General features: G+C 31.6%; 1 protein-coding gene and 1 long non-coding RNA gene across 2 annotated transcripts; one reads left to right on the top strand and one right to left on the bottom strand.

Moving 5' to 3' along the window:
* Positions 1–5,536: 5,536 nt before the first annotated feature.
* On the top strand, positions 5,537–6,389 carry LOC131658306 (uncharacterized). Its single transcript, XM_058927614.1, has 3 exons — positions 5,537–5,937; positions 6,006–6,066; positions 6,156–6,389. Exons 1-3 carry the CDS (start codon positions 5,537–5,539, stop codon positions 6,387–6,389), a joined length of 696 nt encoding a protein of 231 aa, XP_058783597.1.
* Positions 6,390–10,998: 4,609 nt separating this feature from the next.
* On the bottom strand, positions 10,999–15,353 carry LOC131656075 (uncharacterized). The gene is made up of 8 exons (XR_009299963.1): positions 14,910–15,353; positions 13,900–13,965; positions 13,679–13,782; positions 13,157–13,186; positions 12,596–12,723; positions 11,873–11,965; positions 11,583–11,633; positions 10,999–11,215 (listed from the first exon to the last, which is right to left on the bottom strand). It is a non-coding gene; the product is annotated as an uncharacterized LOC131656075 (long non-coding RNA).
* Between the last annotated feature and the right edge of the window lie 2,396 nt (positions 15,354–17,749).

Genomic DNA, 17,749 nt, shown 5'->3' with positions numbered 1-17,749 from the left:
CGGGGATTGATGTTTCTATTGGATCGCATTGTGATAGTTTCTTTGTTTTTGATTTTTGTAGATATTGTATATATTGATACTTGTATACTTGTATATAGTTAAACATACTTCAATTTTGTTTGGTGAACTGACTAAACAAGCTGAACTCAGATTAGCTCTTTAATTACAAATCTTCACTTTTCAACTTGTTTAATCATTTTTACCAAACCGTTTGTAAAAATTGTGTTTTTTCTTATTGTTCAAGTTTGTGCACATATGTGTTGTTTATGTATTGTTGTAAATGTTATTGTTTCGTAACGTTTGTTCAAGTGTGTGGTTAGGAATTTTTTTTAGGTGTGAGTTAATGTGAAATCATTGGCGTATCATGGAGGAAGTTACTACCTGTGCACAATAAAGGTGTCGAGCTTACGACATAAAACAAGCGCTTGCTGGGAGGCAACCCAACGGTTTTGACTTTTGTAAATTTTGTTAGTTGTGTAAAATGATATGTGTAGGTGTTAAGTGAAGGATACACCAGTTGTGCAGTCTTTTGGACTGATTTTTGATTTTCTGGTGTAGCACGCTTAGCGCTTCCTGCTACTTTCAGCCGGTGAATTCTTTTTATTTGTTCACTTGGCTCCCTTCTGTTTTCCCACTTTCACCTAGGATATTTAGTAGTAATTAACAGTATTATGTTTAATTCTTTTTGTTGTTGTTTGGATTCAAATTTTGGCCCGATCGCTTGATGTAGCATTTGGTGATTCCCCGATTTTGATTGTTTCAACATGCCAATTGTGTGGTAATGATATTGTTCAAAGTTGTACGTGCAAGGTTCTCGTTTATCGCTTTCTATAGCATAACATGATTAAGAAACTTATCATTTGTATATTTTTCATGTCATTCATTCTTTTTGAATTACTTGTTCATGATTGAATCACTTTAGTCCCTTTTTCAACCTTTTGTGGGGAAGCTTTCCATTGTTCATATAAGCAGGAGACTGACAATTCTTGTTTTAACTAGATATTATTATGTTTAATCTTTTGTTTGTATTTATTTTTTGAAAGTATGAAGGTGATCAAGGCATTTGTTTGATTTTGAGCACAACAACCCTAGCCAAATAGTCAATTCACCTTGTGAGTGTGTGATCTTTTGTATCCCTTTTGAGCCTTTTTATCAATGTCCATTTGTTTTTGCTAAATGCTTGTTTATAAGTGTTTAGTTTTCAATTTGTGCATGGAAATTGATTCTTTGTTTTCTTGAACCCTCGACTTTGTATTGATGTACGAGTTTTTACCTTTCCTTAGAAAGTAGGGAGTATTCACACATCAATGTTGGTTGAATTCAAGTTAGGGAGAGATTGATTACTTGCTTCTTTGGTTGGTTACTATGAGGTTGAGAAAAGAAAAGAAAAAAGAAGAGAAAAAAAAGAAGAAAAAAAGAAAAAAAATGGAATAAAAGTGTGCAGTAAGTATTGTGATTGGTGTGAAACTCAGAATGAAAGAAGAAGTTGATTGGAATTCCATTGTTTGAAACTTTGCGGAAGTAATTACTCTCTTAGGTAGGCAAATTTTTGTTTCGATTCGCTTTAGGACTTGTCCCTTGTTTGTTAACAAAACCACATTACAACCTTGAAAAACCCTTGTGATTCTTACTTTTGTAGTTTCAATATGATTTTTGGATGAATGCATAATTTTGTCTATTGTTTGCAAAATTGTTGGGTGAGTGAAAAACCCTCTTTGTTGTGTGTTCTTCATCTACCGATGAATTTTTGCTAGGTGTGATTCTTGATTGAGCTTGTTTTGTTTTAGAATGTTTTGCATAATTTTTGTACTTAAGATTCGTTTTGTCTTTATGTGTCATTATAGTATAGTGGTAAGCATTCTTATGCATTCACATTGTTGAATTTTGAACCATACAATTGTTTTGTTTTCCAAACCTTGTTGATACATGATTCTTTGGCTGATTACTTTTGATTCTTTAAGTTTGTATGGCCTTGTTTGAGGATAAACAAGTTCATGTTGGGGAGATTTTAATAAGTGTCAAAATGTCGTTATTTTGTATATGTAATTTGTGGCACTTATCGATACTTTTTGTTTATATTGTGTGAATAATCTCCACTTTTTGTGTAAATATGTATACTTTGTGTATTATTAAGTTTTCGTGTATTTGTGTACCATTTGATAATTTTCTATTCATTTTGTAGGCATTGATGCGTATTTGGAGCATGAGCAATAAAGTGTCGAAGACAAGGTTGTAAAAATCTCAATTTAAAACCTAAACTCTATAGCTTTCATGATTCTAGGTATGCATTTCGTGTTAAATCGCAGGGAAAAACCATTTTATGTAAAACCTTATAATGAAATGATTTTAAGTGATTTAAATCATTGTGAAATCGATGAAATCGTTTAAAATCATATAAAATCGTTGAATTTTACTCTTTGACCTGATTTTAATTTTTTTTGTCAAAATTTATAGATCACATTTTATATTTTGGCCCATAAAATTTTTTCTATGGATTTTTAATTTTATTCACATTCATATCTTGGTTATAATATTGAAGAATCTTTATCTTCTGGAGTTAGATATAATCAAGTCGAATATGAATGCCCCAATGAAGATGATGTTGTAGAAGGATTGAACTTTTGATTAAATTGAAGATGAAGATGAAAAGATTTATTTTTTTGAACTTGAAAAACTTACGAAACTATTTTTTTAATAATCTTTTGGATGTTACTTTTTATGATTTGGTGGGTAATTTATGTAGTTTGATACAAATTTGTGAATATTAAACTTTATTATGGTGATATAGTATATTTTTGCTTTATAATAAAGTTAAAGTTTTAAATAATTAATGCATTTAGAATATTATGTAAGTAAATGTGTCATATATAAATTTAATATAATTTTAATATAAGGTAAATTCTATGATTTTACGTTTCAATTTTATGTTTTGATTTACCTAGGTAAAATGAGTCAAGGTAAAAACTCGATTCTGATAACCTTGGTCGAAGACACGGCTTCAAACGCGCGATTTTGAGCAATTCATCAACGAATAAGATTCAAAATAAGTTAATAAGAAATCATCAATTTGGTTTATATTTATTCATTGATAGATAAAAAATTGAATAAGCTTTCCAACGCTTTGAACCAGGTGTAAATCGGAGTTATAGTTCTCAAGTTATGGCAATTTTACTAAAGCTGGTTTTTTGTTGACATCCCAGACCGCACGATGCACCCTCACAGCGCGCGGCGCGCGCTCTACGAATTTCAAAGTGTATAAATAAGGGAAAAACATATTTTTAGGTGATGGTTTTGGGGTATTTATTCCCAACTCCATCAACCTTCATTTTTTGGTAGAGAGAGGCTTAAAAACATCAAATGGGGTTGCATCTTGATGATTAGAGGTCGAATTTCTCATCGATTGGTGTTGACAAACCATGAAATGTTTGGTTCCTCTTCTTATCTTCACTTTCTAGACTCTATTTTGTTGGGTATGTTTGTATATTTACTTTGAACATATGTATATGTATTGATTATGGTGTTGTATAATATATTTGCTTTACAAATCATTATTGATGTCTTCCTTAATCTTTTTGCATTTATGTTTGGATTTGGGTTGTTATAGACATATACCTCACAAATCTTGATTAGGGATGGATATCTATTAGTTTCTAGATTCTAGATATAAATTTAGAGCTAATAATCTTTATGGGTGTCGAAGCTTAATGCTTCCGTGTTAGTTGTGTCGGTTGAGAGATCGTTAGTACAAATGATATGGATGTCTATTGTGTTGTTGAGGTTGGCTGAGAGATTGTCGCCAAGATGATATAGTAATTCTCTCTACTTTGGGTTAGAAATGACTTAGGGTGTGAGCGATATTTGATGATTTTGACGAGTATTGTAGGTTGAGTGCAACTGGTCAATAGGTTTAAGTTTGTGATAAGTAGATTATATGCATGCTTGATAAATTTCTTCTCTCTAAAGAATGAATTCTTTTTGTGTTAATATTTACTTTTTCGTTTTTATCTTTAACAAATCAATCCAAACTCATAACTGCGGAAACTGTTGAATGGTAGTTCGGTAGCACTAATCTCTGTGGACACAAAAAATTCTCGGATAAATACTTCTAAAAATTTTATTGCTTGCCGCTTTACCGCTTCAACATTACGGAGGGGGAGTGCGCCTTTAGTGATTGTGTGGTTGTGGAAATTGGTCAGAGATTAATCTAGATGATTCTTAAATGGAGTGGTGAACTCCATAAATTGGTTATGCATTTTGATGCTCCGGTATGACAGTAGGGGTACCTGCAAATACTTTGACGCCTAAATAAGTGAAAGCTAAAAGTGAGAAATATTTAGAGTTAGAATGGTTTATAGGATTACACCCTCGTTAGACTTTTTATTAAATTTTATGATTTTGTGGGGCCTAAAACCTTTTGCATTGGACATTTACGAGACGAGACAAATATAGTAATATCCTTCAAAGTATGATCTAACCACTATGTTTTCTTTAGTTGTTCTAATCAAATATCCTAAAGTAGACCCATCTTATGTTCCACAAATCTAAAACATTCTTGTAAATTTTGCTTTAGAAAAGTGATATCATTAATCTAAAGTCGGAGGGGTGATGTTAGTATTGTTTGATGTGCATATTTGATGATTTGTAGGCCTTCTATTGAAATGGCTCGATCCTTTATTAGGCCAAATTTAATCTAGTTGGCCTTGGCCCAAATTGAAATAGTTGGTCTCACTAATATTATTAGAGATTGAAGAGATTTTATCCTGCCAACCCCACCCCCCCCCCCCCCCCCCCTTCCCAGCTTGACTTGGCACCCCCATATATTTTAATAATGTCAAAAATATCCTTTGCATTATTTATCTTTAAAAAAATTATTTTTTGTAAAAACAAATTCACTCTGCAAAAAATCCAACAGTTATTTAGAAATATCTGATACGGAAAATTTTTGTCAAAGGAGAAATTTGTGCATTTTTACCAGAATTTTAAAAATCCGGTGTGAGTTTTTACCTATTTTTTGAAAAATTTAGTTTTTTTTTTTTGCATTTTTACCATTTTTTTAGAAATATTTGGTATTTTGTTGTAGTTTTACCAGTTTTTTGGAAAAATTTGCCATTTTCTGGGTAGTAGTTGTATTCTTACCGGAGGTTTCAAAAAGTTCGGTACATTTCTATCGGATATTTTAAAATATCCGTGAAATATTTAAAAGTACGAGATTTTTGGAAATAAAACCAAAAATTTGGTAGTTCTGAATGCTTCATTTGTGTGGTCCAAATCCTGATGGTTCCCCTGCAGATTTTACTCAATTTTTGTTACCACTAACGCTATTTTACGTACATGTTTAATTTTTAACTTGTTCAAAAATTAATAAGCTTATGATATCTCAGACATTGATAATTTATTCTGTATATGTTGTAAAAGATATATATTTCCTGACGTTTTGGCATGGGTAAAATTAGTTGGTAAATAACATGGTATTATTGTTGTTACTATTCACTATGATATCGCAAATGGTATCAGAGAGAGGAAAGATAAATTTATTATGGGTTGTGAGAGAGGAAGAAACTATAAAAGGAAGAATGAGTCTGAAGGCAGTTATAGTATGAAAGGTAAATATCCATTTATGCTGAGATATGTGCCAAGTGGAAGCGGTTGGAAGGTTACAGTTAAGTGTGAGTTTCACAATCATGTACTAGCCAGTGACTTAGATGGACATGATATATTAGTTCGTTTAAAAGATAATGAAAGAAAATTTGTGATTGAAATGACCAAATACAATATGGCTCCTAGATACATAATTGTTGCTTTAAAAGATATAGATCTAGAAAACATGAAGAGTGTTACACAGGTGGATAAGTCAAGATATACATACAAGATGAGCAAGAGAGGTTTGTTGACTGAAATGCAACATCACCCAAGTTTTATTCACGAAGAGAAATACATGTACTAGACCAGAAACAAGGACACTTCAAATGTTGTTGTTGATATCTTTTAAACGCATCCTGATTCAGTGAAGTTGTTCAACATGTTTCATTTGGTGTTGATTTTTTATTGTACATACAAAACAAACAGGTACTGCATGGTCCAATTGCTTCTAGTTTCATTTATATAATTCTGGGTTGCAAATTGTTGATTATTTATCGTACATAAAAAACAAACAGGTACGGCTATCACTACTTGAAATTGTTGGTGTTACATCCATGAGGTTAACATTTTCGGCTGGATTTGCCTATATGAAATATGAAAGGGAGGAAAATATCATATGGGCACTAGAGAAGCTAAAAGAGTTGTTCTCTTTCGAGAAGTTTCTACTAAAGGTTTTGGTTTTAGATCGTGAACTGACGTTGATGAATGTTGTGAAAGTTGTGTTTCTAAACTTAACTCATCTGTTCTGATTGTTCTTCATAATTTTGCAAAATATCCGGTATTTTTTCAAAAACAAAATCCAACATTTCTTCATCCAAACAAAAAAAAAATAGACAAAAAATCATGTACTTCAACAAAAAATCTGATAATTGCATAAATTTTAAAAAAATTCCATAAATGTTCTGGAAGAGTATAATCGTAATAAATGCCCTCATGTAGAGGTGCCAAGTAAAGATAGGAGGTTTGCAGGATAAAATTTCCATATTGAATCATTTGCTATATCTAGATTGAATCATTTGCTACTCGAGACAAAATTGGTCCAATAGCATGTAAGATGGGTTGTGCAAGTATTCGAGAGGAAAACTTTAAACTAATTAAACTTATTGATACTATTTTAAAAATTAAAATGCTATGTTAATTCTTAATCTATGTCTGCAAAATAAGAGAAAAATATAATTTGAGGATTTCTTACCCCATCACTTGGGGTGCTTAGGCACCATGTGCGCTTCCAAAAATACTCCCTACTTCCGCAGATGTGTCTGTGTATGCACTTTTTTTTACTTAACGTTGGTTTGTTTCGGAGGTGCATCTACGAAATGTTTCCCGTTATGTATCTCCGGAATCGTTTTTGATACATTCGCGCTAGATTCTCTTCTCCTCCCTCATTCTTCATTTTTCATCTTCACTCTTTTCAAACTCTCTCAAACCTCAAAAAATCGATTTCCACCAAACTTGATTTTTTTCTCTCGAGTTGGACAAAGAGCATCAACTTCAACGATCAACACACTCCAAATCAATCAAAGCTCAATATAATCGATATATTTTCGAGTTTTTCCCGTAAAAGAGTTAGAATATACTTTTAGGGGTAGAAACTCTTAGATCGTTTTAGAAACATTATAGACAATGTAGGTATTGTTTGTTGTCTTAAACGGACGGTCAGGACTTCAAAAATTTGATTTTCATGGGTTAGAGACGCCATTGTCGCGACTGTTGAGGTTGCAAAAGGTTCCAGAGGCTCATCTACGGAAGAAGCTAAAGTTAGGGTATTTTCGTAGTTCTTCACCTTCTCACACCTCTACATGGGCCTATTACAGAAGGATCATCACTCAGACCAGCTCATTAGGATATATTAGAGGAGCAACAGTCTCAACTGGATCACACTCAAGATATGCTGCCTCGCTGTCGTTAGATAGTTGAGATGGGGCGGGCAGGCATTGAGGCCAGTTTCTTCCCTGTGGGGTATGGTGGGAGGCATATAGTGGATGACATGATTGTGGTGGCACATGGGATACTTCTGTATCGCATACATCGGACCAGGACGGATAGGAGATGAGTCGGTAGAGGTAGAGGAGGCGGCATAGGCATCAGAGGTGGTAGAGGCAGAGGAGACGATAGAGACATAGACAGAAGGGGTAGAGGCAGAGGGGACAGAAGAGGCATAGACATAGAAGAGGATGAAGATATTGTCCGACACACACAATAGTGACTGAGGTGATTATTTTGGTGTACTATATTTTGATGGCATTGATGTACTATTTTTTTAGGAAATTTCTTTATTCACCTCCCTATAGGGGTCACCCCCAGCGAAAACCCTAAGATGCCCCTGCTTCGGAGATGTATCTCCGAAGTATTTTTTTTTCTAAATTTTTCCAGACTTCAGAAGTGCACTTCCGAAAAAATCACAAAAATTGAGATTTTGATTAATTCGGAGATCTCCGAAAAAACAAAAAAAAATTTAAAAATCCCAAAAATTAAAAGTTTTGGGATATTAATTAATTCACATATCATAAATTTGATATAATTTATGAGTAATGAATAATAATAATTATATATTTTGATATAATTTATGAGTTATGAATAATAATTATTATATATTTCTATTCTGATTCACCTTCATTTTATTGATGCACCTTGATTTTATACCTATTAATTGTATTTATTCACCTTGATTTTAATTTTTTAATAATTATTGAATTCTTTCGGAAGTGTATATCCGAAACATTCCAAGACCAATTTCGTCTTGGAATATTTCAGATATGCATCTCCAAGACACCCCTCTCCCAAAAAGGGGTGTTTTCGGAAATGCATCTCCGAAAACATATTTTTTTTCATGTTTTCGGAAATGCATTTCCAAAATAAGACAAATTTTGAAAGAAAAAAAAAGGCGTTTCACATATGCATTTCCAAAGTTAGGGGTATTTTGGGTTTTTCGCTAGAGGTGACCAATAAGACATGGGGGTGGATAAAGAAATTTCCTTTTTTTTATGATGTTTATGACATATGCCTATATTTTGATGACATTGATGTACTTGTTTATGACATATTTTGAAGAAGAAAAACAATAATGTGGAAGTGATCACGCTGGTTTAAAATATAGTAGAAACTTCTGGAGTTATATCTACGGAAAAGTCTGACGCTAAGACATTCCGGAGATGCATCTAAGAAAATTTTCTTGAACTGAATTATTTTGAAAATTTTCTCAACGTTTACCAGTTTAAATTACTTCCGTAGATGTAACTCCGAAAAAAATTATATCTTAATCAAAAGAGATGCGTCCGAATTGTATCTTCGAAAACAAATAACATAAATGAAATTACATTAGATGCCTAAGAATGGGTGCAGTTACCGTGCATAGATAAAAATCTATGCACCGTGCATAGATTATTATGGACCATTGGATCAAATTCTAGATATCAATTGTTATTAGGGGTGTTCATTGGTTCGGGTAAATCCGAACCAAACCGGAATCCAAACCAAACCATAGTGTTTGGGTTGGGCATTTTTTCAGTTCGGGCAAGAACCGAACCAAACCAATGAAATCCAATGTCAATTGGTTCGGGCATCGGATTTTCAAATTTCTACCCGCAAACCCAACCCAAACCAACCATAAGTAACTATCATAAAAATTACTACCAAACATTTAACTTCAACAAGAAAAAAGTGAAATCTAGTATATGGATAAGTTATGTTATTTTAATTTGTTATTAGAAAATTGTTAGTGTATTGTGGTAACTAAACATAAACATAGTGCTATGAAACACATTCATTACCATACTAATTCAAATAACTAATTATATATTCAAAACCTTTTATGTTAGATATTTTGAATCTAATACGAAAAAAATTGTTAGTCTAATATTTATATTTGAACACTATTAATACTATTATATATTCAAAACCTTTTATGTTAGATATTTTGAATCTAATACGAAAAAATTGTTAGTCGAATATTTACATTTGAACACTATTAATACTATATTTATAATATTATTATGGAAAATTAATTTTCATAAATAAATTATATTTTCAAATATTTTTGTATTTTTTATCTACCCGATCAATCCAATCCAAACCAACCCGCTATTTCTCGGTTCGGTTCGGTTTGAGTTTTATCGAAAAAATTTGTAAATCCAATCCAAACCAATCCATGTAATTTTAATCGGTTTGGGTATCGGATTTTCTCAAAACCGAACCAAACCGGCCCGCGAACACCCCTAATTGTTATTACTCAATACTCAATACTCACCACTCAATACTCAATACTCAATACTCAATACTCACCACTCAATACTCAATACTCAATACTCAATACTGGATTAAAAACATGATCCAATGACTTATGTAGGCTTATGCACGGTACATAAGGAAAATCGTTATGCATATTAGCCAAAGCCCCTAAGAATATAAAAAAGATAAATTAAAAAATTGCTGTCCCCACATATTTTCTCCGTACATGCGCACAGGTTCAAATTCTAATTACTAACAAGTAATCGTTTTTTTTTTTTTGATTGGAAATACGAACTTCATTAAACGGAGTAATCGTTAAATATTCGTCAACTTAATAATTTTAAGAAAGAGTAGAGTGTATTTGAATTAGAGGATTTTATAAGTTAATGTAATTTTAAAATAATTTAATTTATTTAGGTCAATTTTATTGTTTGGATGATAAACATGAAGAAATTTTAAAATAAAAATAGTTTATAGTCAAACCTAAAGTTATGGAATTTTAAATACACATACAAATTATGAATTTGACATTTCTCCAATACTCTATACAATTTGAATTTCAATCTGGTGCTTATAGTTCATTTATATTTTTAGAAATTGGTTCATTCTGCTTTTTAAATTAACCTTATAACTACTAACTTCTAGACAACAACTCATGTCTAGTGCAGAAAGTATTTTTTACATCGGGCAAAAAGTACTTTTTACATCGGGTCTGAGCCCGATGTAAAGCCAGGCGATGTAATAAGTCAGAGACATTTTACATCGGGCCTTAGCCCGATGTGAAAAAATAACATACGACATCGGTTGAATTCAGAGGTCTGATGTGAAAAATAATGTAATTTTTTTATAAAAAAATATATACGCCATATTTTACATCGGTCGTCTTGTCAGCCCGATGTAATAGATAGTTTTTACATCGGTTTTCCATTTTGCCCGATGTAATAGATGAGTTCTTACATCGATTTTCCATTTTGCCCGATGTAATATGTGTTCTGCTTGTAAGCGTATAATAGCTGTTTTTCTTATTTTAACCTATAATTTTTGTGACCAAAGTTAGGTTGTTATTTTGCACATTTTTCACACATACCACATTTAGGTCACTATTTTCATATTTTTCTAACCAGTGAAGGATATAATTTCATTGCACCAAATAGTTAATATATATTCTTCAAATTTTACAAAAGTATTAATCTAGGATACACAAGTGTACAAAATTATTAGAAAGTTTACACACAATGGACTACTACAAAATAACAAAGCAACAAATATCCAACCATTTAAGTCCTTTAGCGCACTTAAAATACCAACATGCATCCACGAGAAGAATTCATGCCTGTCATTGGGAAGCCTGTGAAGTCAATTGACAGAAGTCAAATTACAGGAAAAAAGTACATGCATAATGAATTCAATAATTTCAAATATGGAAGAATATGAAGCCGAAACTGCCATCACTAAAAAAACCAAAACATATAAGAAATGAAAGCCCCAATATATGTTGAAGAACACATGTAAATGACTAGATTTAATGTGAGACGTTAGATAGTTGGAATCATTTGGTTATTGTTAGTTTGGAGAGCTGAAGGTTAAGATAAATTTACACATGTAAATGACTAGATTTAATGACTAGAGTTAAAGTCCTACAAAAATTGTTAGTAACAACAACTCAAAGGTGTTCTTCAACAAAGCAAGTGGAAGGGAAAGCAAGAGTAACTTACAAGATTTGTTCAAGCCTTCATCACAAGAAGCTCTCATTCTTCAAGCAACACCTGCAGCAACAATTCAATCGCTTCAGCACACGACTCGGCAACGGTAACAAGTGCAAAATCAAAGTTGTAACAACAATGATTCGAAGATATTCAACAAAAACATAATCTAATCAACATTCAGCAACAACATCAATTACAACAACAGAATTGCAACTCAGTCATAACAACAAATTACAGCTCTTGTGACAACAATTCGTGACAAATTTATAGAAACGAAAGCAGTAATAAAAAACGCATACCTCAACAATAAACTGGCGATAACCCCCTTGCCGTAGGTAAGTCATTTCACTCTTGCTCTCAATATTTTTGTCTATTATTATAAACTTAGTTCCCTGTAGAACAAAAATCACCAGAAAACGAAATAGAGTAAGCTATGTTGAGCTATCGTTGTAAAAAAGAAACGAATAAATTCAAAAAAAAACTGAGAAAAAACCGATTCTTGGAAATGAGATATCTAACATAATCTGGGGGAAAAATTGCGGTGCTCGGAAATGAGATATCTAACATAATCTGGGAGAGAAAATTGACGAGATCTTGCTAAATAAAGGACTAAATAATAATTGTTGACAAAATCATTGCCGCCAACAGTGATTAGTACAAGTGCTATGTTAACTAAGTTTCTTGCTCCTTCTGAACCAATGTGTGCACTTACTCTTTTGTGATACACTTGAAATCTATGTAGCACCGACACCTCTGAAAACAGGCGTGTCTTTGTCCGTGTCACTATCAGACACTTCCATCGACACTTGTGATTACGTTTAATTTATTTATTTTTTAAAATTTTTATCGGTGTCGCCGTGTCAGTGTCGGGGTCAAATTCGGGGTGTCCGTGCTTCATAGCTTGAAATAGCCTAAGCTGTTTGTAGATTCTAATTATATTCAACTGCAAAACAATCTTAATTAATGAGAGTTTAATGTTATGGTACACTTTTTTTAGAAGTATAGTTTAATGTGACACTTACAAACTGAAATTCAGTATCATTGAGAATTCCAATTCCTGCAGATGCAAGATTTGCACCAATTAGAAACTTCTCTCCAACTAGTAGCGGACTCAAATATGGAAGTGTAGGTTCTAAGCCAAGCTCCAAACCTATAATTTACAAAATAGTTACACATTAATTATGTCATACATATCAAAAATGGTCACTTGAGAAAGAATATGAACAAGATGGAACATGAGAGGCATAAGAAAGACATTTATATATAGTTATGGTACACTTTTTTTAATGATTATCACTCATGGTCATGAAGATTGCTATTAACATAACCAACTAATAATCAGTATGTGCGAGGAACATGGCTAAAAAATTCCACACTTAAGAGATACAATGAAACTACAGGAAGCATAAAAACCTTATATACAAGTTAAAGCTAAAGAAGATAAAGAAGTTTTCAGAATTTAGAACTTTCAATTCGAGTTTTACTCTAATACCGAAGTGAGAAAAAAAAAGACAATAAATGACAATAAAATGTCACATCATATTTAACCAACAAAAGAAGCCATAAGTGAGAGGGATTGCTACCTTGGAAGGAAGAATCTTCCATATATATCTCTGCATCAAAGGAAAAGAATATTAGGAGTAACAAATAATCACTAAAGAATATTATGCATCCAATCTCTTTTAGAATTATGTCAACTGATACTTCAATATAAGTGATGAGAGATGTGGCTCACCCACTGAAGTGAGTTGCTGTTGAAGTGAACAAATTGATATTTCAACACACTCTGATTTATTATCTATATGCAAATAGTATCAAAAATTGATTTGTCTATAAATGATTTGTCTGTAAATGATTAATATTACTCATTTTAGAGGAGTCATATCTGGTGATGAGAACCTATGTTTACTCCACATTAAAGTAAGGACAAAACAGAAAAGAAAAGAACAAAAGATGTATATGAAAGTTGAAAACAGATCAGTGAATGGTTATGCATTAAACAGAGAAACACAATGACAATTAATGATTCATCAAAGCTTAGTATCTCGAAGTCACATCCTCCCATCGCTCCAAAATCTTACCTATGGCACAAAGCTCTTTTATACCTGTAAGAGTGTTTGTTTGTTGACATAAATTCTGACTGAGACGAAATTTCGGAACCAAAGTCAATATTTAAAGGTTTAGGGTCCTTGTCATCTTTTAGGATCACCTGGGAAGGAGCAAAAAAATCAAGAATCGACAATGAAATAAAATAGTTTTATAAGCGCAACCACTGGTTCTAAATATTTTTGTGGCAATTTATTATATTATGAGAAGCAACTGTTACCTTCAAAGCAGCAATGAATGATTGTACTTCATAGATTGATGGAAACCGTGTAGTAAACTTTTGAATCTGCCAAATAGGAAAGGTAGCATCACAATTATAGTACTCTGTTGGAATAAGGTAGTGTATATGTGGGACTAGATTTATTGTTAACTCAATAAATAAGTCATATTATTACGATCACAGAGTTACATTCACAAAGGCGAGAATCAACACTGTATTTTCAGTTTGTTATTGAAGTTACAAGTTACACCAAAAAGGTATTAAGTTAGTTATCAACAAATTCTCTCCAAAACCAACAAATGACCAAATGACTTAAAAAAGGAAATTAACTGACATATTGCTATACAATCAACCATGAAAGAAGTGCTCTATCAAACAAATTCAATCAATTAAGTTCATAAGTCACATGAAAATCTAATAAATATAGTTAAACTGAACCTTCAAAAATCTAAAGTTGCTACAAAGCAATAAACTCCTTGTTTAAATTAGTCCTCTCATCTAAGTTTTAAACTGTGATCCTCAATTATACTATTAACAGGTTTACAACCATAATCACAACTGCATAGCCTACATTTACTCATATTTTACTGCCATATCAAGCTTGAGAGCGTAACACAAACCGCAATTCAAGATCTCAGCTTAACATCATAGCATGACCATCAAATGCACATTCATAACTAATTTAACTAATAAATACATATTATCGGGGGAAAAATCAGGAACTTATCTATTCAATAGGTGAAAATCAATGTGTGGGTATCTATGAAGCACGAACACCGAAAAAATCAGGAACTTATCTAATTATTCAATAGGTGAAAATCAATGTGTGGGTATCTAATTATTCAATAGGTGAAAATCAATGTGTGGGTATAATATACACATATTATCTTAACTACACATTACATGTTAAAAGCATAACAGAGCAAAATTAGAATGAAAAAACATAACACAACGTAGAGAAAAACGCGAGGATATTGGGAAAAGCGTAAACACCAAAGCGCAAGGCTGACCTGTAGCGGCGACTCCGGCGAGTTATCAACTCGCGGGAGGTCCGGTGAAGTGGGTTTTCCGGTGGTTGCGGATTCAAGGAAAGGCGTACGATCCGTTTTCTTACTTTTTTTGAACTGTTATGGAACTGTATGTTGTTATTAATGGAGTTTGGTAGAAGATGAAGGTTGATAAAATGGTGTGGATAATTTATGGAATGTTATGTGACTGAGTTTGAAGAGAAGAAGGGTGGTGACGGCAGGATGGTGGTCGTCGGCGGAGGTAGGGTCGTCAGAGAAGGGAGGGTCGTCGGAGAAGGGAGGAGGTTGCGGGTTTGTTTGGTTCGTTTCGGCAGAAGAAGAAAAACGAAATATTGTGTTGGAAAGGAGGCTAGGGTTTTAGGGGAAATAATGGGAGAGATTTCCCATCGGTTTCTAGATGGACCGAAGTAAAGGCCCATGCTGTTGGACATTTCCCATCGGTTTTATTAAGGAACCGATATAAAGACCCATGAAGCAAAACATTTCCCATCGGTTGCTTAATGGACCGATGTAAAATCCCTTATAACACAATTTCATTTTAATTACGAAACTGCCACCGCATTATTTTTCCTATCAGTGGAATTAAATGTTTGATGTAAAATCACTAAATCAAAATTTTTTCACATCAAATGTTATAAAATCAGATGTAAAATCCTTTGACAAATATTTTTCACATCAATTATCTTCATACCTGATGTAAAATCTTATAACCAAATGTCTTATTTTTAGTAGTGATGTTCATCTGTCCACATTTTTTTTAGTATGCATGTGCATGAAGATATTAATGAATATTTTTTCCGATTAATTTTTATTTTTATTTAAATTATTAATATAAGAATACAATTAACTTTTAATTCAAAAATAATGTAACTGGCTTCAAATTACAAATATTTTTTAAAATAATTTTATAATAAATAAAGGGTAAAATAAAAAAATAAAATTGGGTACATTAAAAAAATTATTATTACTAGGAACACTCGCGTGCGGATCTATCTTTTTTTTAAAGTACATACGTAAAAATATAAAATATTTTATTTATTTATATTGATTTTAATTTAAATTAATTATGAAATAAAATATATAACTAAAGAAATGATAATAATATGAGAAAAGGGGTGATGCACTGACAGTGTAAAATATTTTTACACTGTCAACCAATCACCACCCATGTATCCAATTAAACCATTTTTTATTTAAAAAAAACTTAATGACATGGCACATTTATGATTTTCTATTGGATGACAGTGTAAAATTATTTTACACTGTCAGTGCACTAGCTTTTAACTCTAATAATATATAAATTATTCTTAAATGGTTACTAAAACTTGATTTTAATTTAAATTAATTATGAAATAAAATATATAACTGATAGAAGATAAAGAAATGATAATAATACATAAATTATTCTAAAATGGTTACTAAAACTAAAATTTAAAATAAAAACTGAAAACATATATGTGAAAAAAATAAGTCTCACCAAAACAGTGTCTTGCTTTAATATTATTATATTATATAAATTGTGTGATAAAATAAATAAATGGCAATGAAGATAATAGACTAAAAAATATATAAATTACTCTAAAACGTAGTGAGAAATTAAAGTTTTAAAATGATATATTTGAAAGGAAAAAAATAGCCTACACTAAAATAATGCTGTGTCTCTATATACAGTATAGATTTAAAATATGCAAATTGGTTCTTGTTTTTATATTTTAAATTAATCCTAAAACATTTAGACTTTCATAAAAATTGTCCAACAAATTTTTAAAAAATAAAAATAAATATATTACTCTATCTAAATAAAAAAGATTAGACATGAAAAGACAACTTGATGCATTTAAATTGTCTAAAATTTAGTTTTGTGTCAAGTTTCCAATTACTCTCTCCGTCTCATAATAAATGTCTTATTTACATTTTTTTTATGGCTCAAAATAAATGTCTGTTTAAAATATTAATACAATATTTATTATTTTTTTCCACTACTATACCCCTATTTATTAACTTTTATCTTTTTTAACAACTCTATTACCTATAATAAATAAGAATATTTTTGTAAATGACATTAATTTTATTATTAAAACCAACACAACTAATTATTTTCTTTATAACAGCATGAAACTCAAATAAAATATTTATTATGAGACGGATGGAATATCATTCAAACACCTTTAAGTGTTAATTCAAGTAATGTTTTTGAGAAATTCAATTTGACTTAAAATAGTCACCATTGTCAAGTAGCTATATCACAGCTATTACAATATTCAAAACCCAATCAAAAGACTGTTAAAACTTTGGTATTAGAGCATTATGTCGACGATGAAACAAACCTAAACTTTTATCATGTGAAATTAATCAACCTAGCATGCAACATGGAAATAATTTGAACACCATTTTCATAATTGGGACCATGCATAATAATAGGTTTGGAAAGATCTCTCTCTCTCTCCCATGTGAATAATCAATACTAAGTCACATGTTCCATTTATACATTCTCTATGTACAAACCACCGGCAAGAGGCCCTCCCTTATATCTTGAATAATTTGTGAGTTTTGGGTCCCAAGATATGCTACTATTGTCGAAGCAACTTTACACTAAACAAAGTGAAATTGAATGATAGGAAAGTATCAATGTATACTTTATTATAGCAGGCTATTGCCTATCGTAAATTAAGCCCCACATGCATGCTCATCCATGTGACTTTCGACATCTTTGGGTTCTTGTTTCTAATTATGTCTATTAAAAGTTTTTGTGCAGGTCTTAAGCCAAATTATCTTGACATAATGATTTTTCTTTAAACAAGAAGAAATAATAATTTTCCCCC

Source organism: Vicia villosa, linkage group LG3 (genome assembly GCF_029867415.1).
Source record: "Vicia villosa cultivar HV-30 ecotype Madison, WI linkage group LG3, Vvil1.0, whole genome shotgun sequence".
Lineage (NCBI taxonomy): Eukaryota > Viridiplantae > Streptophyta > Magnoliopsida > Fabales > Fabaceae > Vicia > Vicia villosa.
This window is presented reverse-complemented; position numbering and strand designations above follow the sequence as displayed.

Bases quoted from the DNA above. Each gene is read 5' to 3' on its own strand.
- LOC131658306 (XM_058927614.1), top strand. From the start codon at position 5,537: ATGGGTTGTGAGAGAGGAAGAAACTATAAAAGGAAGAATGAGTCTGAA. The intron at 5,938-6,005 runs GTACTAGACCAG...ATCCTGATTCAG, and splicing joins ATTCACGAAGAGAAATACAT to TGAAGTTGTTCAACATGTTT. The intron at 6,067-6,155 runs GTACTGCATGGT...AAAAACAAACAG, and splicing joins TGTACATACAAAACAAACAG to GTACGGCTATCACTACTTGA.